The following is a 26,011-nucleotide window of genomic DNA, read 5'->3' as shown; positions in this document are numbered from 1 at the left end:
TATGCATAAAGAGTAGATATCAAAGATTGGAGAGTGGGGAGCTTTTTGTTGTTGCTTTAAATGGTTGCATATTTAATATTGACACCTCCTTCTGGTAAACCTAATTATCATTTTGTAAAATTCAAAATAAGAATAACAGTAAAAATGTTCATTGCAGCTCTATTGACAATAGTCTGGACATGGAAGCAACTTAAGTGTCCATCGACAGATGAATGGATAAAGAAGATGTGGCACATATATACAATGGAATATTACTCAGCTATAAAAAGAAACGAAATTGAGTTATTTGTAGTGAGGTGGATGGACCTAGAGTCTGTCATACAGAGTGAAGTAAGGCAGAAAGACAAAAACAAATAAATACCGTATGCTGACACATATATATGGAATCTAAAAATCAAACCAAAAATATGTCATGAAGAACGCAGGGGCAAGATGGGAATAAAGACGCAGACCTACTAGAGAATAGACTTTAAGGACATGGGGAGAGGGAAGGGTAAGCTGGGATGAAGTGAGAGAGTGGCACGGACATATATACACTACCAAATGTAAAACAGCTAGTGGGAAGCAGCCACATAGCACAGGGAGATCAGCTCGGTGCTTTGTGATCCCCTAGAGGGGTGGGATAGGGAGGGTGGGAGGGAGGGAGACGCAAGAGGGAAGAGATATGGGGATATATGTATATGTATAACTGATTCACTTCGTTATAAAGCAGAAACTAACACACCATTGTAAAGCAATTATACTCCAATAAAGATGTTTAAAAAAAAAGAGATTATTTTGATAATAATGGTACAGAATTAAATATATGTCAGAGAACATTAAAGGAATTCCAGAATTTCTAAGGAAAAAAAAAGGAAATAAAGTATTTTGAGCTGAATAAAAATGAAAACACAAAATATCAAAATTTGTGGAATGTCATTAAAATATTACTTGAAAGATTTACAGCCTATCTTAGGCCGTGAATATTACAAACAACTCAATGCCAACAAATTTGACAACAGATGAAAGACACAAACTGTCAAAGCTCACTCAAGAAAACAGATAACCTGAATAGCTCTATATCTATTTTTTTAATTGAATCTGTAGTCTAAAACCTTCCTACAAAGAAAACTCCAGGCCCCGATGGCTCCACTGATGAATTCTGCTAAACATTTAAAGAAGAAATAGTATCACTTACACAAGCTCTTCCAGAAAACTGAAGGGAGTACTTCCCAACTTATTCTATGAGGCCAGCATTATCCTGATACCAAATCAGACCAAGACATTACATGAAAACTATGAACCAAATCCCTCCTGAACACAGATGCAAAAATTCTAAACAAATTTTTAGTAAAGCGAAGCCAATAATAAACAAAAGGATAATACATCATGACCAAAGAGAGTTTATCTCAGGACTGCAAGACTGGTTTACACATTCAAAAATCAACGAATATAATTCACCATTTTGACAAACTAAAGCTAAAAACCATATAATTACCTCAATAGATGCAAAAAAGCATTTGGCAAAATACAACCACCACTTCTGATAAAAAAACTCTCAGCAAGCTACTAACAGAAACCAACATTCTCAACTGATACAAAAGTATCCATGAAAAACCATAGTGATGGGCTTCCACGGTGGTGCAGTTCACTGAAAACTATATAACACTGCTGAGAGAACTTAAAGACCTGAATAAATGGAGAGATATGCCATGTTCATGTATCAGAAGACTCAATAATGTTAAAATATCAATTCTCCCTAAATTGGTCTATAGATTCAAGGCAATCCAAATGAAATTTTCAGGTTATTTGTAGACTGGCAAGCTGATTCTAAATACATATGAAATAAAAAGGACCTACAGTAGCCAAAACACTTTGAAAATAAGAACAAAGTTGAAAGACTAACACTACCTGACTTCAAGATTTAATATAAAGCTACAGTAATCAAGACAGTGTGGTATTGGTGTAAATGTAGACTAACACATCAATGAAACAGAACAAAGAATCCAGAAACAGACTCACACATATACAGATCACTAATATTTTGACAAAGGTGAAAATACAATTTATCAGAGAGAGGATAATCTTTTCAACATATGATTCTGGAACAACTGGATATCTATCCGGAAAAAATAAACCTGGACCCTTAGCTTACACCATTTACCAAAATCAACTTGAAATGGATCATAGACTTAAATGTAAAGCCTAAGACTAAAAACTTCTAGAAGGATATGTACAGAAAACATAAACTATGTTACCTTGGTTAGGCAAAATTTTCTTAGATACAACACTAAAAGCATAATCCATTAAAAAAACCTGATAAACAGACTTCATCAAAATTAAGAACTGTTCTTTGAAGGACACCATTAAGAGAGCAAAAAGACAAGCCACAGAACGGGGAAATATCTGCAAATCATATATCTGATAAAGGACCTGTATCCAGAATATATAAAGAACTTCCAAAACTCAGTAATAACAAAACAACACAATAAAAAAAATGGGCAAAAGATTTAAACAGGGCTTCCCTGGTGGCGCAGTGGTTGAGAGTCTGCCTGCCGATGCAGAGGACACGGGTTCGTGCCCCGGTCCGGGAAGATCCCACATGCCGTGGAGCAGCTGGGCCCGTGAGCCATGGCCACTGAGCCTGCGCGTCCGGAGCCTGTGCTCCGCAACGGGAGAGGCCACAACAGTGAGAGGCCCGCGTACCGCAAAAAGAAAAAAAAAAGATTTAAACAGGCACTTTACCATAGAAGACCTGTGGATGGCAAATAAGCAAATGAAAAAATGTTCAACATTACAGTCATCAAGCACATGCAAATCAAAACCACAATGAGATACCACTACATACCTATTAGATGGCTAAAACTGAAAAGACTGAGCGTACTAAATGTTAACAACAATGTGGAAGAACTATAACTCTCATACACTGCTAGTGAGAATGTAAAATACACAACTACTTTGCAAGACAATTTGGCAATTTCTTTAAAAAGTCAACATACGAATATCATATGGTGCAGTCATTCTACTCCTAGGTATGTATGCAAGGGAAAAGAAAACATATGTCTATACAAAAACTTACATACAAATGTTCATAGCTCTAATGCCCATCAACAGGTAAACAAGCAAATTGTAGTAATATCCGGAGCCTGTGCTCCGCAATGGGAGAGGCCACAACAGTGAGAGGCCCGCGTACCACCAAGAAAAAAAAAAAAATACATACTGCATGATTCCATTTATAGAAAAACCTAGAAAATTCAAACTCTATAGTAACAGAAATCATATCAGTGGTTGCCTGGAGACTGGGGGAGAGAATGCAGAGAGGACAGGATGGAGGTATTACAAAAGGGCATGAGAAAACCTTTGAGGATAATGGGTATATTCCCGATGTCAGTGAATATAACATGTAACAAAACTTTAAATGTGTGCAGTTTACTGTATATCAATAATATCTCAAAAATTTTAAAGAGTAAGAACCAAAAAAGCTGGTAATTCTCCTGGTATTGTCTAGATACATATAAAAACATCTCACCTTTGGGCCTTGCTGAGTGTCCTAGGTCAAGTGCCCTTCTCTCTCTGGGCCTACCTTACTTCCTCCCACCCTTACCCCTCCTTCATCAGAACTTATTTAGTCTCTCAAAAAAGTGCTAAGCACTATTCTAGGTACCCAGATACAATGGCGGGCCAAAGGAAAATCTTTACCTGTAAAATTAGTGAATGAGTAGAGTTAATTGCCATCAAGATCCCTTCTAAATGTAAATTTTAAAGAATCTACAGAAAGACCCCTTTAGTTATATTTTTACCATTTTCAAATCAGACTGATTCAAGAAGCTAAGGTGTCCATGAGGAATGGCGTGAGGTAGCTGAACTACTCCTCTAGGCTATAAATCTGAAGCCAGTGGCAAGAACTCTGAACTAGCATATTTGGAGTACATATCTCAGGGAAATACCTAAGGGCTATACCAAGGGCATGATTCCTGGGAACGGAGCATGTAGTTGCCTGGAGGATCTCTGTGATACCCATTTTTCTGAAATGAGTCATAGAAATGAGGGTTAGTTAACCCTCCTTCCATATCCCGAACTCCACATTCTAATGGGACCACAAGAATTCATGTCCTGGCCACAAATGAGACCAGAGTAACTCATATCAGTATTTGGTGTTCAACAACTGGATTACAGATATGCTGAGAACTGACTGCCTCAACCCTTTGGACAGAGGGGCAAGGTTTCAAGCGACTAGAGTGTCTCATTTTACAGTCTCCAGCTATAAGCGTACTCCTCCCTTTACTCCCACAAGCAATACATAAATATTGTCATTTTTCAAGTGTAACACAACATGAAAAGATTGGGAAGTCCTGATTTAAAGCAATGGTTTAAGAGATGTTTCTCTAAACCCACAATCTTGTAAAAAATTCTCCATCATGCTCTCCAGGACCAACGCCTTAGGCAGGGTTCAGGACCTGAAACTTGATGTGTGTGTTCCAGGAGGCAAGGAGGACTGTGTTAGAGTATTTCACTTGCATGGGCAACACGTCCTCAAGTCTTGGCCAAGAGGACTGTCACCTTAATGAAAGGCTTGGAGCAAGAGCTGAAAGATAAAGTCAGAAGGCTATCGAGCATAAGGCTGAGGAACCCAGGATTTTGTCCAAACTGTCACCACTTGTATCTTCAAAACCTAAAAAAATGCCTGCCACATTCATTCATACGGTAAATACTTGGTGAGCACTTCCCACACACTGGGCATGTAGTGGGTATTTATATTTGGTAAATGAATAAACAAAATATACAAAAAGGCTACAACAAGGACACTGAATATTGCACAAGGAAGAGAACACACTACTTAATCTGACACCTCAAGCTGAGACTATTCTCTGGAGAAACTGACCTAGACGGGGCCTCTATGAACAAAAAGGTGTATTCCATCATGCAAGTAGCAAACAACTTTTAACATCTATATGTTCTAGGCATAATGTTAGAGGACTGGGGGTAAGACAGTGATTAAATACAGTCTCTGCTCTTAAATTGCTCCCTGATAATGATGGCTCAAAACAATAGAGATTATAAAGGGGAGGCAAGAACAAAGCAAAACAGGAGCTTAGCAGAGAATCAACTCAGCCTGAGGACATCAGAGAAGGCTTCACAGAGGAGGAGACACATCAGCTGGATTTCTATAAGCTGCTTACCCGTAACTCACTCGCCCCTTCTTTCTTGTTAATAGAAGCAATACAATTCAGGGTAACATTACACCCAGGTCAATACTCACTTTCACAGCCTCCCTTGCACTTAAGGGTGGTCATGGTTCTGGCCTATGAGACAACAGAAGTTGTTGGGAATTCTGGGAAAGCTTTTGCTTTCTGATGTAAGAGGGAAAATACAGCTGGCATCAACTTTCCCCTTTGCCCTGAATGTGAACATAAAAGGCCTCTTGTAACAAAGAGGCAACAAGTATGAATATAAAAGTCAACATGCTAAGGACAGCTGAGTGAAATGACAGACTCTCATTTCCTGATTGTTGAGCAGCTGAGCAACCACCAATTCTGCACTTCTTGATAATTTAAGAAAAATAAACCCCATTTATCTCATGCACTGCTGATTAGATTCTCTAGTCCTTACAGCAGGACCCATTCCTAACTGACACAGTGTTAAAGGATGAGAAGAAGTCTGCCAGGCAAAAAAGACAGGGGAAAGCATTTCAGGCAATGGGAACAACTTATGCAAAAACAGAAACAGGGAAAGAAGCTGGCATGTTTAGGAACAGGGACACGTTAGTGACATAATCCAAGAGGCTAGAAAGTACAACAAGGAGGCCTCACTTGCTTCATCCACAGTGGTACACTTCTGGTACATGGATGTGCGCAGAGTAGGTGTCCGAACATTCAACAGCCTGATCTTGTCTACTCGGGAATCAAACACCCGGAGCACAGGATCTTTATCATCATCGTCATGACACATGATTTTGTTGTCAATGAAGGAAGCAAACATCTGGGTCTCCAAGAATCTTGAGAGGAAAGGCAGGTAGGGCTCAGGCTGATCTGACAGAAAAGATGCCTGGTGGGACCAAAAGGAAAAAGTCATCAACAGGGAAGAGGGCATGTCAGCCTTCATCAACCAAGGCTACATACCCAAGGCATTCAGTAGGTTAACTCTTCTCTGAAGCTTCCTAGGTTTTTATAAATTGCAAACAGTAAAACCTCTCCATCCTTTTTTAAAATGCATATAATTTCAGATATCCTGAAACTTTGACACACTGGCCCGTTTAACTTACTCAGGTAACCTACTGTGGCAACCAATGTTCCCAGAATCCTGATGTTCAACGTGCATGCACATCTTTGCCTAAGAGAGCTCTTTGACTGAAGGTAAACCACCTGATAGCAATAACCAGCACTCTGCTCTAAAGCAAGCAGACCTTATATTTTATTAACATCAGAAGGACCATGAACTTGTTTCCAGCACATATCATGAAAGAAAAACTCATCTTCAGTCACATCTTTAAGAGAGTCTGGCACGTTCTCACTTCTTACCACCTCCCCAGTGGGATTATACTCACTTTGTCAAAGTTTTGCATCTGCTCCCTGTTGGTAAACCAGGACTCCTTATCCTGGCTGGGCTGAATGACAAACACCTCATAATCTGCAAACATCTGAGTGAAACGATTTGCAAAAACTTCCCGGATCTGAATGTTTAGCTGGTAAATCCTTAGTTCTTCTTCATCACACTGAACTTTGAGATCCTTATTGCTGCTGGGGTCTTCACGTACTTCCAGCTACAAAAACAAAACAAAACAGTTGAGAACGTGCAAGCTTTTCCTTTTATCCCAAAGAAATGCAACTCATCCTTTCCCCCGTCCTCCGCCAATGGTCATTCACTTTTGCAGCAAATGGAGAAAATAAACAAAAGAGAAAAAAATGGGAAGAAAAGAAAAAGAAAGGAATTCTGACATGGAGAAGGGATAAATGAGGGTGTTCCACTTGCAGGTACCCAGCAACTCAATGAAAGTGGAGAGGAACTCATTACAGGCAGAGAGAGATTCAGCGATAGAGGAAAAGACACCAGTTATCTCAAGGGTCAGGGAAAGGAAGGAGTCTGGGAAGTCAACAAGAAAATGATAATGCAAAGCAACAAGGTCAGACTCTGGTTTTCCTTTCATCTCTTTGATTTTTCTCCCCCATATCACTTTCCCTATCTTTCTCCCTAAAAATGTTTCCTTACTGGTTTTCTTAACTTTTTTAATCTCTCTAAATATTTCTCTGCTCTTCTTTAACTGGCTATGATTTTTCTTTTTTAATATCTGCTCTACTAACTAAACAAATCAGGAAAATGAAATGTTTCACACTTCACTAAAAAATAGCCCAACGAAATGATTACAGTACCCCATTTTGTTTATATGTAATTTAAGAAAGTAATTTAATAGTGAGAATGGGGAGGGTGAAGAGATGGGTAAACAACTACAGAAAGCAGACAGTCTCATCAAAGTCAGGAAATGGAAAGTTAAGTACATCCCTGGGAAGAGCAGAGGACTAGAATTCAAGAGGACCAGGTTCTAGCCGCAAGTCAGCCACACAGAAGCATTTAATCTTAGGTAAAACACTCAGGATCTCTGAGTCAACAATTCCTGCTCTATGTGCTTTAGGATGCTGTGCAATTCACAAGGCAATGGATCTGAAAGAGTCTGAACACAAAGACTGCCACCACCATCCCTCCAAGTCTCTCTGCAGTAGTGTTTACAGAGAATGACAGCAGCTTCTCCTTGATGTTGAAGTGAGAAACTACCGAGATTTAGATTCAAGTAGCATTTATACTAGGATAATGTTTGCCAGAGCTAAATCCAGAGTCTCCCACACAGAGCATCCTTTCAGTACTCACAGATATGCCTTGCCCTGAACTGGGTGCCTTCTCATTCCACACTTTATTTCACCAGGACATCATCTTAGCACAGACCCATATACAGCATCATACCTTCTCCAGGCTCACCCCAGTCCTCTTGACCAAGGCCTGCAGGCGGGCGATAGTTTCATTCTCCTTGAGGAACTCGTAGGAATGTAAAGGGGAGCCTGCGATGTTTCCATTCCTCTTGTCGGAGACGAGCTCAGAGGCCCGGAGCCTCTTCAGCTTGGAGGCACTCTCGCTACAGTGAAGGTTCCCTTCAGGGGGAATGCCAAATGCCATGAGAATCTCAGAGACTTCCTGGACAAACTCCAATTTGTTGGGAAACTGAGGCAAGTCCTCCGGCAGCTCAATGAAGTGGTTGTCAATGTCCACAAAGCAGAGGTTAGCCTGCAGTCAAAACATGATGAGGAGTGTGAACAACTCCGCAGTATTAAGGAAGAAGCTTTAGAGGGGATAATGAACAAGAAAGGAAAGAGCAAACGTCTGCAATGGGCATAACTTAGGTATGGTTAAAGAAGATGGGGTGGAAGGAGGTAGACCTGAGTTCCAGTCTTCCCCTGATGCTTTCTAGTTGTGGGATGTTGGGAAAGTTACATAACTGTTTCCTCAGCTATAAAATGGTGATAAAAACAACTTATCTTAGAGAGTGATAAGAATTACATAATAACATAGATGTTTAGCATCTAGCACAAAATTCTCATATATAGTAAGTGCTCACAGAATATTTGTTGAGTTCACAAATTCTTACAAGAGTAAAAAGAATGCTACGAGTGTGTCAGAAAGTCTAGGTTCCAGACCTGAATCTGTCACTATCTCCCTATATGACCCTGAGCATACCAGTATCCCTTTCTGAGCCTCATTTCTGATTTGTAAGATTTGATGGCTCGTCTTGATTTTTGTGCTTCCTTCTGGCTTTAAGATTGCTCCTGAGAGGATGTAGAGAGACAGTACTTTCATACATTGCTGGGGAGGCAGGTAATCTGGATTAACAAAAAATAACCTGGCAATATCTATCCTTATTTTATAGACATAACTGACACAGAGAGGTTAAGTAACTTGTCCAAAGTCACATAGCTAGTAAGTAGTAGAGCTGGGATTTGAACTCAGCTAACCTGACTTCAGTCATACCCTCAAGCTCTTAACCATACATTCTTCGCCTTAGAGGTCTTACACATTTCTTGTTCAATTTAACTTAAATATTTTATAGTTCTCATCCCTGTTGGAATTTTCTTGCAGTGCAGCAATTAGAAAAGCTTTTTATTTTTGTATATTTATTTTATAACCATGAACCTGTTCTAGCCAAGACAACTGTCATTTCCTTCACTGCAGAGCATTATTAAATGCTTAAGTGTTTGTTATAGCAAGGATAATAATATTACCTATGTCATAAGTTTGTTTTGAGGATTATGAGACAATTAATGTCAAGGATTTAGGACAGTTTTAGTATACAATAAATGTCAATTAACATTGTTATTATCACTGTGGAATATAAAACTCCAATAAATGAATACACACATACACAATATATATACTATATTACTACATAGGAAAATTCCATAATGAAAAGATGCTAATAATCCCCACATTTATTTGTAAATTTAATATATATATTTTTTTAATCCCAGAAAGATTTTTATTTTTTTCAAGGGAGTATCTGATGAATTGATTCTGAATCTTACCAAAAAAAATAAAAGAATAGCCAAGAAAATTCTGAGGGGAGACTTGCCTTGCTGGATTCTAATACAAATATAAAACAATGGGACTTCCCTGGTGGTCCAGTGGCTAAGACTCTGCGCTCCCAATGCAGGAGGCCCAGGTTCAATCCCTGGTCAGGGAACTAGATCCTGCAAGCTGCAACTAAGAGTTCGCATGCTGCATCTTAAAATCCCACATGCTGCAATTGAAGACCCCACATGCCTCAACAAAGATCCCGCGTACCACAACTAAGACCCGGCGCAGCCAAATAGATAAATAAATATTTAAAAATAAATAAATAAAGTGTTTAAAATATATATAAACAATAATCTATTGGAAAAGAACAGTCTTGAACAGACCCATTTATTGTGGATGAATTATGCAATAAATGTTTGGGGGACAAATGACTGTACACTTAGAAATGTTAAAGTATAATACCATACTCAAAAATAAATTTGAGATAGACTGAAGATTTAAATATAAAAAATAAAGCCACTTTATGTTTTAAAAAAGAATCTCTACCTTTTAGAGATACATACTAAATATATGATGACATAATAATGCTGTGTGAGATTTGCTTCAAAATAATCCAGTAGGGTAAATGGGAAAAGAGTGGAGGATATAGAAAGAAGAGTGGCCATGAGTTGATGATTATTGTGTAATGATGGATGCTAGTCTCTTTACTCTTACATGTGTTCAACATTTTCTGTAACAAAAAGTGAAAAAATAAATACCCCCACAAAAGTATTAAAAGAAAATATAAAAGATTACTATTATGCCTTAGGGTAGAGTTGGACTTTCTAAACTTTATACAAGGCTAAAAAATAATTAAAGATAATCTGGGAAACAATAATCGTCATACATAACATGTAAAAGGTTAACATCCAAAGAAATTATTGAGATAAAGATAATTTACCCAGCTGAAAAATGGAAACAGGTTATAAAAGGCAAACACAGAAGAAGTTTCCGTTAATTAACTTCAAATATATGAAAAGATGTTCAATTTCACTAATAAACCAAGAAATGCAAACAAAATATTTTTTACCTCCTGGATTAGCAAAGATTTAAAAGATTTATAATGTCCAATGCTGGCAAAGTTACTAGGAAACAAACAACTCATACACTGTTATTGGGAATGTGAACTGACAACTTTCCGGGAACAATCTTTTTTTTTTTTGCGTTACGCGGGCCTCTCACTGTCGTGGCCTCTCCCGCTGCGGAGCACAGGCTCCGGACGCGCAGGCTCAGCGGCCATGGCTCACGGGCCCAGCCGCTCCACGGCATGTGGGATCCTCCCGGACCGAGGCACGAACCCGTGTCCCCTGCATCGGCAGGCGGACTCTCAACCACTGCGCCACCAGGGAAGCCCTCGGGGAACAATCTTAAAGAAATTTTTTTTTTTTAACCAGTCCAACCCAAGAACTAGAAATTACCAATATTTTAATCTACTTATATACTCTTCCCCAATCCCATCCCCCAACCTATACAGTCCCACCCCTGTAATCACTATCCTGAATTCTGTTTATTACCTTTTTGCCTTTTGTTTTTTAATTTATCACATATGTATAGTACATGCCTTTAAATTTTTGCTTGTTTTTGAATTTTATAAAAGGATTATTGTTCTTTACACAGTCTTATGATACTATTTTTCTTCACTGAACATTAAGTTACTAAGATTCAGCCATTTTGTTGTATGTAGCTACCCATTATTCATTTTCACTCTTGTGTAATATTACACTATGTGGATATACTACAATTTATTCATCAATTTTCCCATCAAAAGGCATTTGACTTGCTTCCTGTTTATTGTTTTTACATTGTTATACATGTTTTCTTGGACACGTGTGCAAGATCTTCTCTTGGGTATATCCTAGGAGTGGAACTGCTACATTGTGAGGTATGCAAATGTTCAATTTTATAAGGCCTAGCTGTGTTCCAAAGTGGTTATAACAATTTACATTTTTACCAACAATCTAAAGTGATCCTACTGATCCAAATATTTCCAAAACTTGGTATCATCAGATTTCTTATTATTACCACTTTAGTGGGTACATTTATTTACACTTCCCTGATTGCTAGTGAAGAAATGTGTATTTTTTGTACAATCTCTCTTCACGTCTTTAGCCCATTTTTCTGTTGGGATGCTTATCTTCTTACTGATTTGTAGGAGTTCTTTATAACCTCCTGATGCTAACTCTTCATAGGCTATATGTGTCCTACACATATCTTCTCCTAGTTTTTATTTTTTCATTTTAAGATGTCTTTTTCTTAATTAAAAAAATCAAAGTTATCAATCTTTTATTTTATGGAAAGTGCTTTCTTCATCTTGTTTACGAAGTCCCTACCTACCCAGAGGTCAAAAAGGTATTTATTAACATTTCCTTCGAGAAGATTTAAATTTTTCTTTTTGACATTTAACTGCTTAATCCGTCTCAAGTTGATTTTGTTATGGCGTTGGGTAGGAATCCTTCTTTACTTTTTCTCCCTATGGACAAGCAATTTTTCCAGCTCTGTTATTAAAAAGTTCTTTGGCATGGTATGTTTATTATATATCAAAATACTGATCCTGCTGTTTATCCCTGTACCAGTAAGTCTTGTATTCTAAGAGGCAGGAGGCCCATATAGTAAATCCAGATTAATATAACTATTCCACAAACTCTCAATCTATTAAGACTGCATGTTTTAACATGTCCATGTATGCGTTCATTCAATACACATTTGCTGAGTGCATAAATTACTCCATTTACAAATCTATAACTAATAAAGAGAACTTTCCCATATCCAAGATTCAAAAATTAGAAGAATCACTTTAAATTTCACCTTCTAGAGTTCCTCCTCTAGATAACAACTTTAAACCCGTCCTTGTTAAAGAGACGATAAATGTTTAACACCTAAAAATAACACCTATTTTTTGTTTATTCCTCTAAGATTTTAAAATTATAAGTGCCTTCAGGTCAAGCAACTAAAAAATATAGTAAAGACAGAATTAAATCATCTAGTCATGAAGCTCACCTGCCTCATAAGCCTGTCCATACAGCTAACAGAAGAAAAGCACTGTGACCCACCAGAAGCACACAGTGCAATCATTTATCCTCTTGGTCCTCCTCTCTTTAGAGGAAAAAACCAGTTTGTCCAATAGGAAACATAAAGGCAGCTAAATACAACTATAACCACTCGACAATGCTTGGCTGGCTTTTCTCCCACTGCTATTGACCAAACACAGAATGTCTGTAAAGAACTTTATAAACTCCAAATGCTGTATCCACATATTGTAGATACTCCTAGATAGAGGTGGCCAGAGGAAAGAAAGCAGCTCAGGCACACTTCAGAGATTAAGATAGGAGCCTCTGAGACACTACTAGCCATGCTTTGCAGAGTGGGGCTGAAGCAGGTAGGGATAAGAAGGCAAAATGAAAAGGGGGCCATTCAATTACTAGACTCATACAACAACCTCACGCTTTCTCCTCTCAGTACTCAGAGGGCTCTGGCAAACAGAAGTAACTTGCAAACCTACCTCAAACCCCTCATGCTCCCCCTTCCTCACCTGAAAAGAGGCCAACTCCTGCAAAACAGCTTGGGGGACAAGAAGCAACCTGGAAGGGGCACTGAACCCAAGTGATCAGTCTTCCTCAGTTAACCTCCTGTCTCGTTGGGAGAGGCCATGGGAAGACTTTGCTACTCTGGGGTAGTGATCACATGGATATCCCAAACCACAAAAAGTTTCCCAAATCCCTTCCTGCAAAAGGTCACAATGGCCCTTCCCAGCCCTGAGTTCCTGCCACCAAATCACAGACAGCCTCACTGGCTAGTCTATCTTCAAGTTATTCACTGAAGGGGAGCTCAACAGATAACTGGGGAAAAGCTATTGAAAAAGTATCCTGAGAAAGGAGAAAAAAAAAGTAGGAAAGAAAGAGAGGCCCAAGATAGAAAGAAGTAACACCCCCTTCCCCTGACATAGCTGTGGAAGAACTGCCCCCTTCCTGTGCTCAGACAATGAAACCCAAAAGAGAAGCACAAGACAAAGAATGCCTCACAAAGGCAGCTCAGCACTCTCACTTGCTCAGGGCCAGCTGAGCTCATGTGTTGGTGTAAAAAGAAACAAAGGGCTTTTCACAGACTTTTGATGCCCAAAGATAGGGCAGCAACTGATGAATTCTGACTTGGGGGGTTAGAGAATGTACACTCTCCATGTCTCTGGACAAAGTCCCTTTTATAAGTCTAATGTGCCCCCACCCCACTACCCTGATGGTGCCCACCTGCAAAGGCCCAAGTGCATTTCCCAGCCTCAAGGCTTCCTTCTAGCAGCATAAAGATACCACAGGATGGCCACCAAAATGTTGAAAGTAGTTATCTCTGGGTGGTAAAATCTGAGGTAATTTTTACTTTATACTTTTGCATTGTTAGAATTTTTAACTATAAATGTATCATTTCGGAGACATCCCAAAGCTGTCTTTCAGAGATATTATCACGCTCCATTCATTATGTGTACCTTTCATGGTGCTTTACTCCTTGAGAAAGCCAGTCTTTTCTCACCAGCCTGAAGTTTTCCATGGGGACTGCACAGACTCAGATATCCCAGAGGTTACTTGCTAAAAATCAAGTTATAAAATATCCAGCTACGTAATTGTCCGCACAAATACGTGAACTTCAGAGGAACAGGAACAGGATGAAGTGGGACTCTGAAACCCTAGAACTGCTTATGAAATACACACAGGTATTCTACAATCCCACTGTCACCACTCCTTCTCAAGTAGACCACAAGGAGAAGCAGAGTACAAAAGATGAAGCAATGGTGGAGGCTGCAAAAGTGGAGAATCCAATATCCCAGAACAGAGTGAAATTTTGGGTTTCTCAAACAACCCCCAGTTTCTCAGTCCTGTTAAGAAAACTGCTGGTCTCCCAGCAGCCTCTTCACACACCCACATACATGAAGCACACACAAAATGATGCTGAGAGAGCCTACAGGAAACAGAACTTGCCCCAAGTATACAGCAAGCTGACGCCAAAGATGAAAATAAAACAGAAATCTGGCTTCTGGCCTAGTGACCTATTTATCAGATTATTCATGCCTCTTCGGCTTTCTACCTTCAATCATTTTTTACTGCTATTCTTTTTTTTTTTTTAACATCTTTACTGGAGTATAATGCTTTACAATGTTGTGTTAGTTTCTGCTGTATAAAAAAGTGAATCAGCTATATGTATACATATATCCCCATATCTCCTCCCTCTTGGATCTCCCTCCCACCCTCCCTATCCCACCCCTCTAGGTGGTCACAAAGCACCGAGCTGATCTCCCTGTGCTATGCAGCTGCTTCCCACTATCTATTTTACATTTGGTAGTGTATATATGTCCATGCCACTCTCTCACTTCATCCCAGCTTACCCTTCCCCCTCCCCGTATCCTCAAGTCCATTCTCTAGTATGTCTGCGTCTTTATTCCTGTCTTGCCCCTACATTCTTCATGACATATTTTTGGTTTGCTTTTAGATTCCATATATATGTGTCAGCATACGGTATTTGTTTTTCTCTTTCTGACTTACTTCACTCTGTATGACAGACTCTAGGTCCATCCACCTCACTACAAATATCTCAATTTCATTTCTTTTTATGGCTGAGTAATATTCCATTGTACATATATGCCACATTTCTTTATCCATTCATCTGTCAATGGACACTTAGGTTGCTTCCATGTCCAGACTATTATCAATAGAGCTGCAATGAACATTTTCACGGTTATTCTTTTTTTTTTTTTTTTTTTTTTTTGCGGTACACGGACCTCTCGCTGTTGTGGCCTCTCCCGTTGCGGAGCACAGACTCCGGACGCGCAGGCTCAGCGGCCATGGCTCACAGGCCCAGCCGCTCCGCCGCATGTGGGATCTTCCCGGACCAGGGCACGAACCCGTGTCCCCTGCATAGGCAGGCGGATTCACAACCACTGTGCCACCAGGGAGGCCCTCACTGTTATTCTTATTTTGACTTTTACAAAATGATAATTAGGGTTACCAGAAGGAGGTGTCAGTATTAAATATGCAACCATTTAAAGCAACAACAAAAAGCTCCCCACTCTCCAGTCTTTGATATCTACTCTTTATGCATATTTATCAGTAGACAAATACATATAAAAACCCAGTACCCCAAAACTCAATGGTTTTCTCCATCATTGTGAAAGGAAAGTCAAAATGGAGTCAGTATTTCTAAGAGAGATCTCTAAAATGGAGCCAGGAAGCCATTAAGGAAGTACGATGTTTGCATGACTCAGCCTGGATGGAAGCTGACCTTTTGACCTGATGAAGAACAGAACACCAGAACACCTGCCAGAAACTCAAGATACTAATCAGACCCTTACCCTAAAACAATTCCTGACAGTCTATATACTTACAAGACCCCTACCCTAAAATAACCTGTGATTTCTTAAGGACAAATATTTTGACTCGCATCAGAGTCGATCACAACTCTCACCAGGGCAACTTTTAACAACCTCGTGGTTTTTGTCTTTATAAGCCCCTGACTCTTTCTCTTCCTCGGAATACTCTTTCAGGGTTAACTGAATCTGTGTCTCCCCAATTGCAATTCTTAAGTCCCCAAATAAACTCTGTTCTTTTCGCAGCCTCCTGCATTTTTTTTAGTTGACATTATTTAGATCTTTTCTTCCTTAATTAATCTTGTCCCACCCCAAACAGCACGAAGTTCTATAGATTCAAAGGAGGCAGGAACGGAAAAAACTACAAGGAAGATATTCTGATTCTAAAACCAAAGGCGAGGGACTTCCCTGGTGGTCCAGACGTTAAGAATCCACCTTCCGGGGCTTCCCTGGTGGTGCAGTGGTTAAGAATCCACCTGCCAATGCAAGGGACACGGGTTCAAGCCCTGGTCAGGGAAGATCCCACATGGCGCAGAGCAACTAAGCCCAGGCACCACAACTACTGAGCCTGTGCTCTAGAGCTCACGAGCCAAAACTACGGAGCCCATGTGCCACAACTACTGAGGCCCCTGCACCTAGAGCCCGTGCTCCGCAACAGGAGAAGCCACCACAATGGGAAGACCGCGTACCATGGCGAGAGGTGGCCCCCGCTCACCGCAGCTGGGGGGAGCCTGCGCGCAGCAACAAGGACCCAATGCAGCCAAAAATAAATAAATTAAATAAATAAATTTAAAAAAGAAAACAAGAATCCACCTTCCAATGCAAGGGAGGTGGGTTCAATCCCTGGTCGGGGAACTAAGATCCTACATGCTGCGGGGCAACTAAGACCGCGTGCTGCAACTACTGAGCCCACACGCTCCAGAGCCTGTGCGCCGCAACTAGAGAGCTCACGTGTTGCAACTACTGAGCCCACGCGCCGCAACTAAGACCCGACGCAGCCAAATAAATAAATAACTAAAAACCAAAGGAGAGAGAAAAAGAGATGCAATTGACTATAACTTAAACATTACGGGTATGATCTAATTATCAGGCATGTTCATCAATATGGCTGCCCAGACATGCCCAACAATGTGAATGCTGCTTAGATCCATTTCCATGAGAACAGTCTCTTCTTTGGAGGTCCTCTTACTCATATTCTTCAGCTATACATAAAAATCTTCCCCCCAAAAATCACTGGTGGAAGGATGGGACAGAGTCATGCTGATACCAGTGTGTGCATAGTCCAAAGTCTTCTTCCCAGGCCTTTCTGTTGACTATGAAATTCAGAGTAGGAAAGGCCTTCCCCCAGCTAGTTTCATACAAGCCACAAAGTGACCAAAAGAGGTAGACCAGTTCTCTTGGTAATTCTAGGAAAATAAAAACCAAGACAATCTTATTTCTAATGATGCTTTAAATCTATTTTAGAATGAAGCAGTAGATAAACAAATATATTTTTAAAATCAATTATTTTAGTATTTGAAACAATAGGAAAGAGGAGCAGGCCATCCTCACAGCAAGGGAGGAGCAGCATTCTCTCAAGGCCTTCCTTATCTTCAGCAAGGAGAGTTTTCAAAGCTACATTCAGTACTACAAGAATCACTATGATCAGGTCAACTTTTACAGAGCAACTGTGGCCTATAAAACAAAACCACTGGTTTATTAATACATGTCTGGCTACTAAAGCAGTTATAAAATTATATTATGTGGAATTTCTTTAAAAAATAAGGGGTAGAAAGTACAGAAGTAACATACAATTTAAATGTATGATAACTGTTAAAGCTAAGTATTGAAAACACAGAGATTCACTATGCTACTCTTCTGTGTAAGTTTAAACTTTTACATAATAAAAAGATTTTCTTAAAAATATGTAAAATATCATGTTTGAAAAAGGCAGTTCACAACAGTATAAACAGAGATTATTATAAAAGTATGTCAGGTGATAGAGGAAACAAGTGTTTCTGGAATTATATAAATTGAGCTAAATCTTGTTTTTATTTTTTTCCTAGGAAGTTGTTTGTGTTCCCCAAAATAAAAGAAAACAAGCTTGGTGATACCACCCTGGGCTCATCCCAAAGCCCTTCTCTCCCAAATCCTATATCAGGGCCACAGGCACCAGCACCCAAGCTCCACGTTTTTCTTACCTCTTGAGGCAGCTCCAGTTTTGACCGGTCATCCAGGCCATTGGAATGCAAGCCCATCAGGTATGGCACAGGAGCATCTAAGAAATGTAGGAGAGAAGCTGGGAGAATAGGAACATAGACATGCTGCCACTGGAAAGGAAACATGAGAGCTGTAATTGTCTCTGCCACAGTCATCAGTCTCTGGTAATCTAGGTCAAAAAAACAAAACACACACAAAACCAGTCAAAAACAAGGTACTTGCTTCTCAAATAGTAAGTTAAAATCTTCAACACAATTGCACATTTAGAAAGGAACAGGATAAACTTCAGCAAGGGTATGCGCAGAGTATGATTGATTCCCTTTGTGGGTATCAGAGAGACAACCCAGAGACCTCAATGGACCACAAGCTGAAGTATACCCCCCCACACACAGGTCCATGCTAGTTATAAAATTTCATATAGAAATACAGTTTTAAAAAAAAGAAATACAATAGGAATCATAAATAGCACCTTGCTCCAAATACTAAACCAGAATGTTAAGTAGATTCTCTTCAGTAGAAGGAGAATGGGGAAGTGGAACAAAAAGAAAAGGAACAGTGGCCTAGTCTCTGTTCAGCATGAATGTCAAAACACCTCATTTACCACTCACATGTCTGCATTCTACAAGGAGCTGATGTGAACTTTGCCTTTAAGATCAAGCCCAAAGAACCTTCAAGCATGCAGAGGCTGGTTTTCCACACTAGCCAAGTCTGCCTTCCACCTGGCAACCTTTCTTGAATGGTGACAGCATGAAAGTGTCATTTTAACACTTTGATAAAAAGCTCCCCTAGAACCTGAAAGACCCAGAAGATTGACTTTCATTACTCAAAACTCTTATTCTAGGTCAGAGAGCATATCTTGGAAGAGAAGCTTGTGTTCAAAGTTTAGCTTTTCTTCAGAATGCAATTTCTAGACTTGTTTTATTTTTAAAATGAGTAAAAAATACATCAGCAAAGCCAATACAATAGATTGAGATTTAACACATTACTATTTACAAATGGTATGCTGGTTTCAGACACTTAAAGACAAAGTAGGAACATCAATTTTAAAATCATATGAGTAATATCCTCCTGGAATGGCTGATTTCAAGTGAGTTTTCACAGGAGTTAAACAGTTTTATGCACTAAAAACTCAGCCCACCATTTAAGCAAACCTCAGCTTGGTTCATAAATGAGTAATAAATAACAAAAAGCTTTCCAGAAAATGAAGAAGAATGAGCAGGAAGTGAGCAGAAGCTGATATGTATCAACTAGGTTTTAGCAAAGCATCCTGTGTGCTCACCAATAAAACTTTGGAGCAGCTTACCACCTTGCTCCTGGCTAAGCATGACCTGGAAATAGTTTTTTTTTTAAAACTGGTAATGCAAATAAATAAAAATTGATGACTAAAACTTCATCATCTCAAACATGTTGAGTACACTCTAAGCAAGTGCCTCAGCTTCTTCGGGGAAAGCTAAGGCATTTGATAGATAATAGATGAGTGATGTAAAACAATCAGTGGGTAAAACTGAGCTCAGAGATTTGGTCATCAATAATGATTTTTTAAAAAATACAACTGATTTAGCAGAAGGATAAAAGAGTGCAAGCTTTTCATATTCACTAAAATCAGGAACAGACTGGTAAGAGTTCAAGAAGAAAGTCGATCTCATTTTTCACTGTGCCCCACAAAGCACTGCCATTCCCATATTAAAGACTATTTGGTGAGCACCCTTCTCCCAATTGAAGCAACAACAAAAATATTTCCCAAATTACAAAAAAAAAAAAAACCACACTCTTTCAAGGATTAAATAGATAATCTATATAGCCTTTCAGAAAAAGTATTTACTCCAACGTGAGAGTGAGCAACAACTGAGGAACAAATTTAGGGCACTTCAAGTTCTATCTTCAGCCTCTTCTGAGATATCTCAGTTCCACGGGGCACCTGTACAACTTTGCTTGTTATCTTTCTGTTGAAATCTTCCTGCTCTATGATTACTCTAACAATTATTATTAAGAAGAATTCTAATGATTCTCTAGGTGAGGCCTCAGTTTTTGTATCTTTCACCTCTCTTTTCTAGATATGAATGCTTGTAAATAATCTACTAAGAGTAATAATCTTGAGAATCGCAGACATGATAAGAATATACATTAAATTTCAAACTTAAGATGATCAAAAGAAAGTAAAGCTGTGGGAGAAAACCTCCAAGAGATATTTAAAGCTGAAGGTCCAGTCTTACTGTGTCCCAACACTGGCTCTTAAACACACATTTTGAATAAATATTACACTGAATAATTTCTCCCCCCGTTTCAGTGTACACACACATATAGACACACACCATTTCTGGTTTTTTTTAAAAAAGGCAGGAAGGAGCAAGGCCTTTTCAATCATGTGAAAACCAAAAAGCTGCTTCTTTTACCAAAAGTCAATAAAGCAGGTGCTACTCCTTTACGTGGCTGGCATTCCTGACAGGTCTGCTCAGATACAAGAACATCTCATAGGGGTCCAACAGACACTCTGAGTAAAGGAGTACTCAGGAGTCCCTGAAATGCCTTCCTCATGAGGCTTCCTGGACACTGGACTACTCCTTATAGTGTACCTAGTTACAGTGTCAGGGAACATCTATCTACTCTCTAATCATGAAACAGGGCATGCTAAAGTCTGAAGGAAGGGGCTTCCTCTGCTCCATAAAAGCAGGTTTTTCAATAGCACAGACATCCAGTTCTGGTTTTTCCCTACTCTTCAGGATGAGTCTAATCCAGTATCTGAAACTCAGCCCACTTATTTCTGCTAGAGTGGGTAACCTTATTCGCCTCAGATTGAAATCCCTGAAGTAGTCCCTGTGATACACTTGAAAGTGTGCGATTCCTAGAAACAAAACACTTTAGGGGATGAGAAATAATCTCCTCTTTCAAGGCTAAACTGCTTTCCATTTATATGGTTTGGTTTTACAGATACTAGAAACTTGGAATTTTATGGCCTCTCTGGTCTGAGTTGTGGGTTTCTTTTTCCCTACATTTTTTGTATTTTAAAAAAGCAACAACTCATCTTGAAGGATGGCCTAATAAACCATGCCTCCGGGATCCATCAACCCGTGGTACCCACACTAGGATGCTGACCTCCCAGAGCTGTAAGCAACAGCACAAAATCCATTTCTATACACCAGTACAAACGATAAAATCAGTACCTCCTTTGCCATTGCCTGTCTCTGTGCTCATCATGCCAAGAAGGTGAAACTAATAAATAGGAAACAGCTGAAGGTCATCTGCATCCAAAGAGTTTAGCCAATCAAAATCAACTGGAAACACGTCAGCCCGAGGCAACTCTCTGGGTTTTCTCACAGCTCCCATAATGCTGTAATGAGCAATTACTTTTAACAAAAGGAGATAATGCAAAGCATACTGGGATTACAACCACTTCGGAGTGGTGAAGAGAGAATAATCAGCACATTCTTATGACTTCTTTCTGTGCAGAGAAAGACATTAGACTTGGGATCACTTTACAGATAAGTTCACTCCTAAAACAAACTACAGGGAAGTTCCTGCAAATCAGAAATTGAATTAGAAACTGTCCTTGCATACTCACACTTCTGTGAAAACTGTATGAACAAGGATGTTTCTCACGCAATCTTTGTTCTTAGGAAACAACCTAATCTGTGTCCTGATTATCTCCAAGATAAATTGTTAAATGAAAGAAGGTATAAAACAATGATTAGTATGCTCCCATCTGTGTTGTTTTTAAAAGGTATACATGCTGTATATGCATGTCTATGTCTGGAAGGAAACAGGAAACAGTGATAAGTCTTAACACGTCACTGGACATACACCCTTTTGTAATATTTTAAATTTCTACCATATGACTGAAATGCTTTTTTTCCAAGTTTTACTTTAATATACCATATCAAAATGTATATAATGTAAAGAATATTATAATTAATACATGTGCAACACACCATTAAAAACAGTGCATTATATAAAAGTATTTAGGAGGAGGGCATAAAAAAAATCAAGAGATTATTTCACAAGGGTAGGATTTTAGATCAAAAAGAAGGGAAACAGGGACTTCCCTGGTAGCACAGTGGTTAAGAATCCACCTGCCAATGCAGGGGACATGGGTTCGATCCCTGGTCCGGGAAGACCCCACATGCCGCGGAGCAGCTAAGCCTGTGTGCCACAACTACTGAGCCTGCACTCTAGAGCCTGCGAGCCACAACTACTGAGCCCATGTGCCGCAACTACTGAAGCCCACATGCCTAGAGCCCGTGCTCCGCAACAACGCAACAAGAGAAGCCACTGCACTGAGAAGCCCACGCATCGCAACAGAGTAGCCCCTGCTCACCACAACTAGAGAAAGCCCGCACAGCCAACAAAAAAAGGAAACATTGAATTCTCTCTGCATTGTTTTTCCACACATTATTTATTTGTTTTAAAAAACTATTATTTTCATTAAGGATGCACAAGAAACTTGATCTCCGGCTACCACAGGAAGGAGAGAGGAAGGAGATTTCATTTTATTCCCTTTAAAATTTTTTGATTGCATTACTTTGCAAAAAAAAAAAAAACTAATGTAAGCTTATGTATAAAATAAGCCACAAGGATACATTGTAGAACACGGGGAATATAGCCAATATTTTATAATATGTATAAATGGAGTATAACCTTTAAAAATTGTGAATCACTGTATTGTACACCTGTAACTTATATACTATTGTACATCAACTATACTGCAATTAAAAAATGAATTAAAAAATACTAATGTATGCATTTGTTTCCAAGCTTGTCTGCACTAGTTGAACTTATTACTGGGTTGTATAATTTAACCAAATATTATATAAATAAATGGTAAGATATGAGGGCAAAAAAAAAGAACTGTTTCTCTGAAAACAAAATTAAATGCTTTAAAAAGACTCAGTAAAGCAAAATCACTAAAAATACAGCAATTGAATTAGGCATATCACTTAAGTGCAGAAAACTTGGGAAAACTAGTATCTACTGTGGTTCTTTTGCAAGGTCCTTTAAAAGTTCTCGCTCCACTTTAAAAACTGGAAAACTCAGTGTGAATGAATTATGGGTGAGATTTATGCAAGAGAAACAATGCAGACCCCTGATTAGTGGATCCATAATCAAAGAAAATGCACAGACACTTCATCAAAAGACTGGTGATTATACAGTCATATGGTTTAAATTAAAATGTTTAAGGGATGTATATATCCTTTTAGGATTCCCAAACTTAAGTGACTTTTCAATTATTGAATTCACTACCCTACTAAATCACATCAGATAAAGAACTTCTGCTCTCTGTATAATTTTAAAACAACCACTAAAAAATATGCTGTTAAAGAAAAACTATCTCTATAGGGATCAAAGAACAAAATTATCAGTAGTAAATAAAATGATCTACACATATTTTAAAAGAAAGATTTTCCCTAAATAACACCTCTTTTCTATTCAGAAGGCAGGACATGTAGTGGGCAACACCAACTCTGAGTGCTGATGGCATGTTTTTCAAGAGCCAGAGAGATTTCCATCCACATGAGTCCTCTGAGTCATAAATAAAAATTACTTCAAGAAAACCAACCTGAATTGTTTCAAGTTCTCTATTAACAATAGAGAGCACAATCTACATCCAATAAAAGGCAATCCACTCCATTTTAGCCTCAGCCATGCTCAGCAATGCTCAGGAAGTTTTCAGAAAAAGTTTTTTTTTAACCATGCTAAGCATGACTTTTAGGTCCTGAGTTCAATTTGATTCTGCATACAAACCTTCTCAACTGCCTTCAAACCTCTTAAAATTATTATGTATACAATAACCCATATTCTGAGAAATATAAGGAGGAGCACTGAAGGAAAAAAATATTACCTATCATATTTCTGGTTTTAATCCTCCTTTTCTCACCTTTAAACATCCCCAACTGCATCATAGGTATTAAAATGCCACTGCACATTTTAATACCCTATCTGGTTTGGTTTCTTCCTCTGTTCTGGTCTAAACCAGACAGTCTTCACTACTCAACCAAGTCTCTGTTTCAAAGTACAGTTGACCTTTGAACAACAGGGAGGTTAGGGGTGCCTACCACCCACACAGTTGAAAACCCGCATATAACTTTACAGGCGGCCCTCTGTATCCATGGTTCCACATCCAAGGATTCAACCAACTATGGATCATGTAGTCCTACAGTACATAGTTATTGAATAAAATCCACATATAAGTGGATCCGTGCAGTTCAAACCCATGTTGTTCAAGGGTCAACTGTTTTGCCCAGCTCCAGTCTAGAAACAGTAACTAAAAAAGCAACGAGAATTGTACAAGTCTATACTTCACCCAGAGACAGAAATCTGAAACATCATTATTTTAAACAAGTTGCAAAGTAAAACCTCAGGAACCACATTTTAGTCAACAGATGCTTTTGTTCAGTCTGCAGTGTTCGACAAGAATGTTGTTACCAACGTTTAAAAATCAAAAATTTCACATAAAAAATCTGGGTCCTCATGAAAAATTGGAAGACCTAGTAACATTAGGCCAGCATTTCCACAAGGAATTAATTGGAGCTAACTAGTGGCTGTCCACTTTAGATGCAGTATATGCTCTTCAATTCAACAGAGTCTCCATTACTTCACCTTCAGAATCCAACCATATCATACCACTTCGCTGTTACCTCCCTAGTCAGAGACAACATAATCTCTCACTTAGATTGTTAAAATGGCCTCCTAACTAACGTTATTCAGACTCTGCCCATGGGCCAAATCTGGGACATTTGACCATCAAAATAATCAATCATAGTAATGGCCTATATAACCTACTGAATAAATAAAAATCTATGAATCCATACAATAATAAACAAGGGAGAATGAAATGTTCTTCCTCACAGTAAAATGCAACCATCCTGGTAACTGGTTCAGACTAGAATCATCAATGGATGTTAAAGCTATTAAGCAAAATTTTGAAGAGAAACAGTATATTTACAGGGTTTCTCCCCACAAATTACTTCTTAATTACAAAGGGAAAAATGATAACTTTCCAGTTAAGAAACTCAGCAGACATCGTCTTAACCAAGTGATCAAATCAACATTACCAAAAATGGGACAAATGAACACCATGTGCCTCCTATGATGATAAATAGACATTATGTGCCTCTAGATACAATGCACTGAGAGAACCACAACATCACTTCTGTGATATTGCAGCCAAAAATTTATAACCTGAATCTAGTCATGAGGAAACATCAGACAAACCAAAACTGAGGGACATTCTACAAAATACCTTGCCTGTACTCTTAAAAAATGTCACTCATTAAAGACATGAGGAATTTACTACTAAAAGCAATGCATGTTACTGGACTAAATCCTGGACAAGGAATTTTTTAAAAAAATTATCATTCACTTTTATGTGAAATCTAAAAAATAAAACAAACTAGAGATTATTAAAAAAAAGAAAGAGTGGGGCTTCCCTGGTGGCGCAGTGGTTAAGAGTCCGCCTGCCGATGCAGGGGACGCGGGTTCGTTCCCCAGTCCGGGAAGATCCCACATGCTGTGGAGCGGCTGGGCCCGTGAGCCATAGCCGCTGAACCTGCGCGTCCGGAGCCTGTGCCCCGCAACGGGAGAGGCCACAACAGTGAGAGGCCCGCGTACCGCAAAAAAAAAAAAAAGAAAGAGACTTACAGATATAGAGAACAAACAAGTGGTTACCAGAGGGGAGAAGGAAGAGGGGGAGGGGCAATATAGGGGCATAGAGGATTAAGAGGTAAAAACTATTCTGTATAAAATACACTACAAGGGGGGCTTCCCTGGTGGCATAGTGGTTGGGAATCCGCCTACCAGTGCAGGGGACATGGGTTCGGGCCCTGGTCCAGGAGGATCCCACATGCCACAGAGCGGCTGGGCACATGCGCCACAACTGCTGGACCTGTGCTCTGGAGCCCA

The 26,011-nt window shown here is 39.2% G+C and overlaps 1 protein-coding gene across 2 annotated transcripts in view; it reads right to left on the bottom strand.

Annotated features, from left to right (window-relative positions):
• Positions 1–26,011, bottom strand: part of DENND5A (DENN domain containing 5A) — a 110,065-nt gene that overhangs the window by 36,872 nt on the left and 47,182 nt on the right. For both annotated transcript variants that reach the window (XM_081240856.1, XM_081240857.1), the window contains exons 5-8: positions 18,100–18,287; positions 7,933–8,250; positions 6,524–6,739; positions 5,790–6,024 (exon numbers count right to left, since the gene is read on the bottom strand). In XM_081240856.1, the coding sequence (XP_081096982.1) occupies positions 5,790–6,024; positions 6,524–6,739; positions 7,933–8,250; positions 18,100–18,287 (957 nt within the window). The remainder of the gene's footprint in view (positions 1–5,789; positions 6,025–6,523; positions 6,740–7,932; positions 8,251–18,099; positions 18,288–26,011) is intronic.

This window comes from Mesoplodon bidens (assembly GCF_964165515.1).
Source record: "Mesoplodon bidens genome assembly, chromosome: 7".
Classification (NCBI taxonomy): domain Eukaryota; kingdom Metazoa; phylum Chordata; class Mammalia; order Artiodactyla; family Ziphiidae; genus Mesoplodon; species Mesoplodon bidens.
The sequence above is the reverse complement of the archived record's forward strand: the minus strand, read 5'-3'. Positions and strand labels throughout refer to the sequence as shown.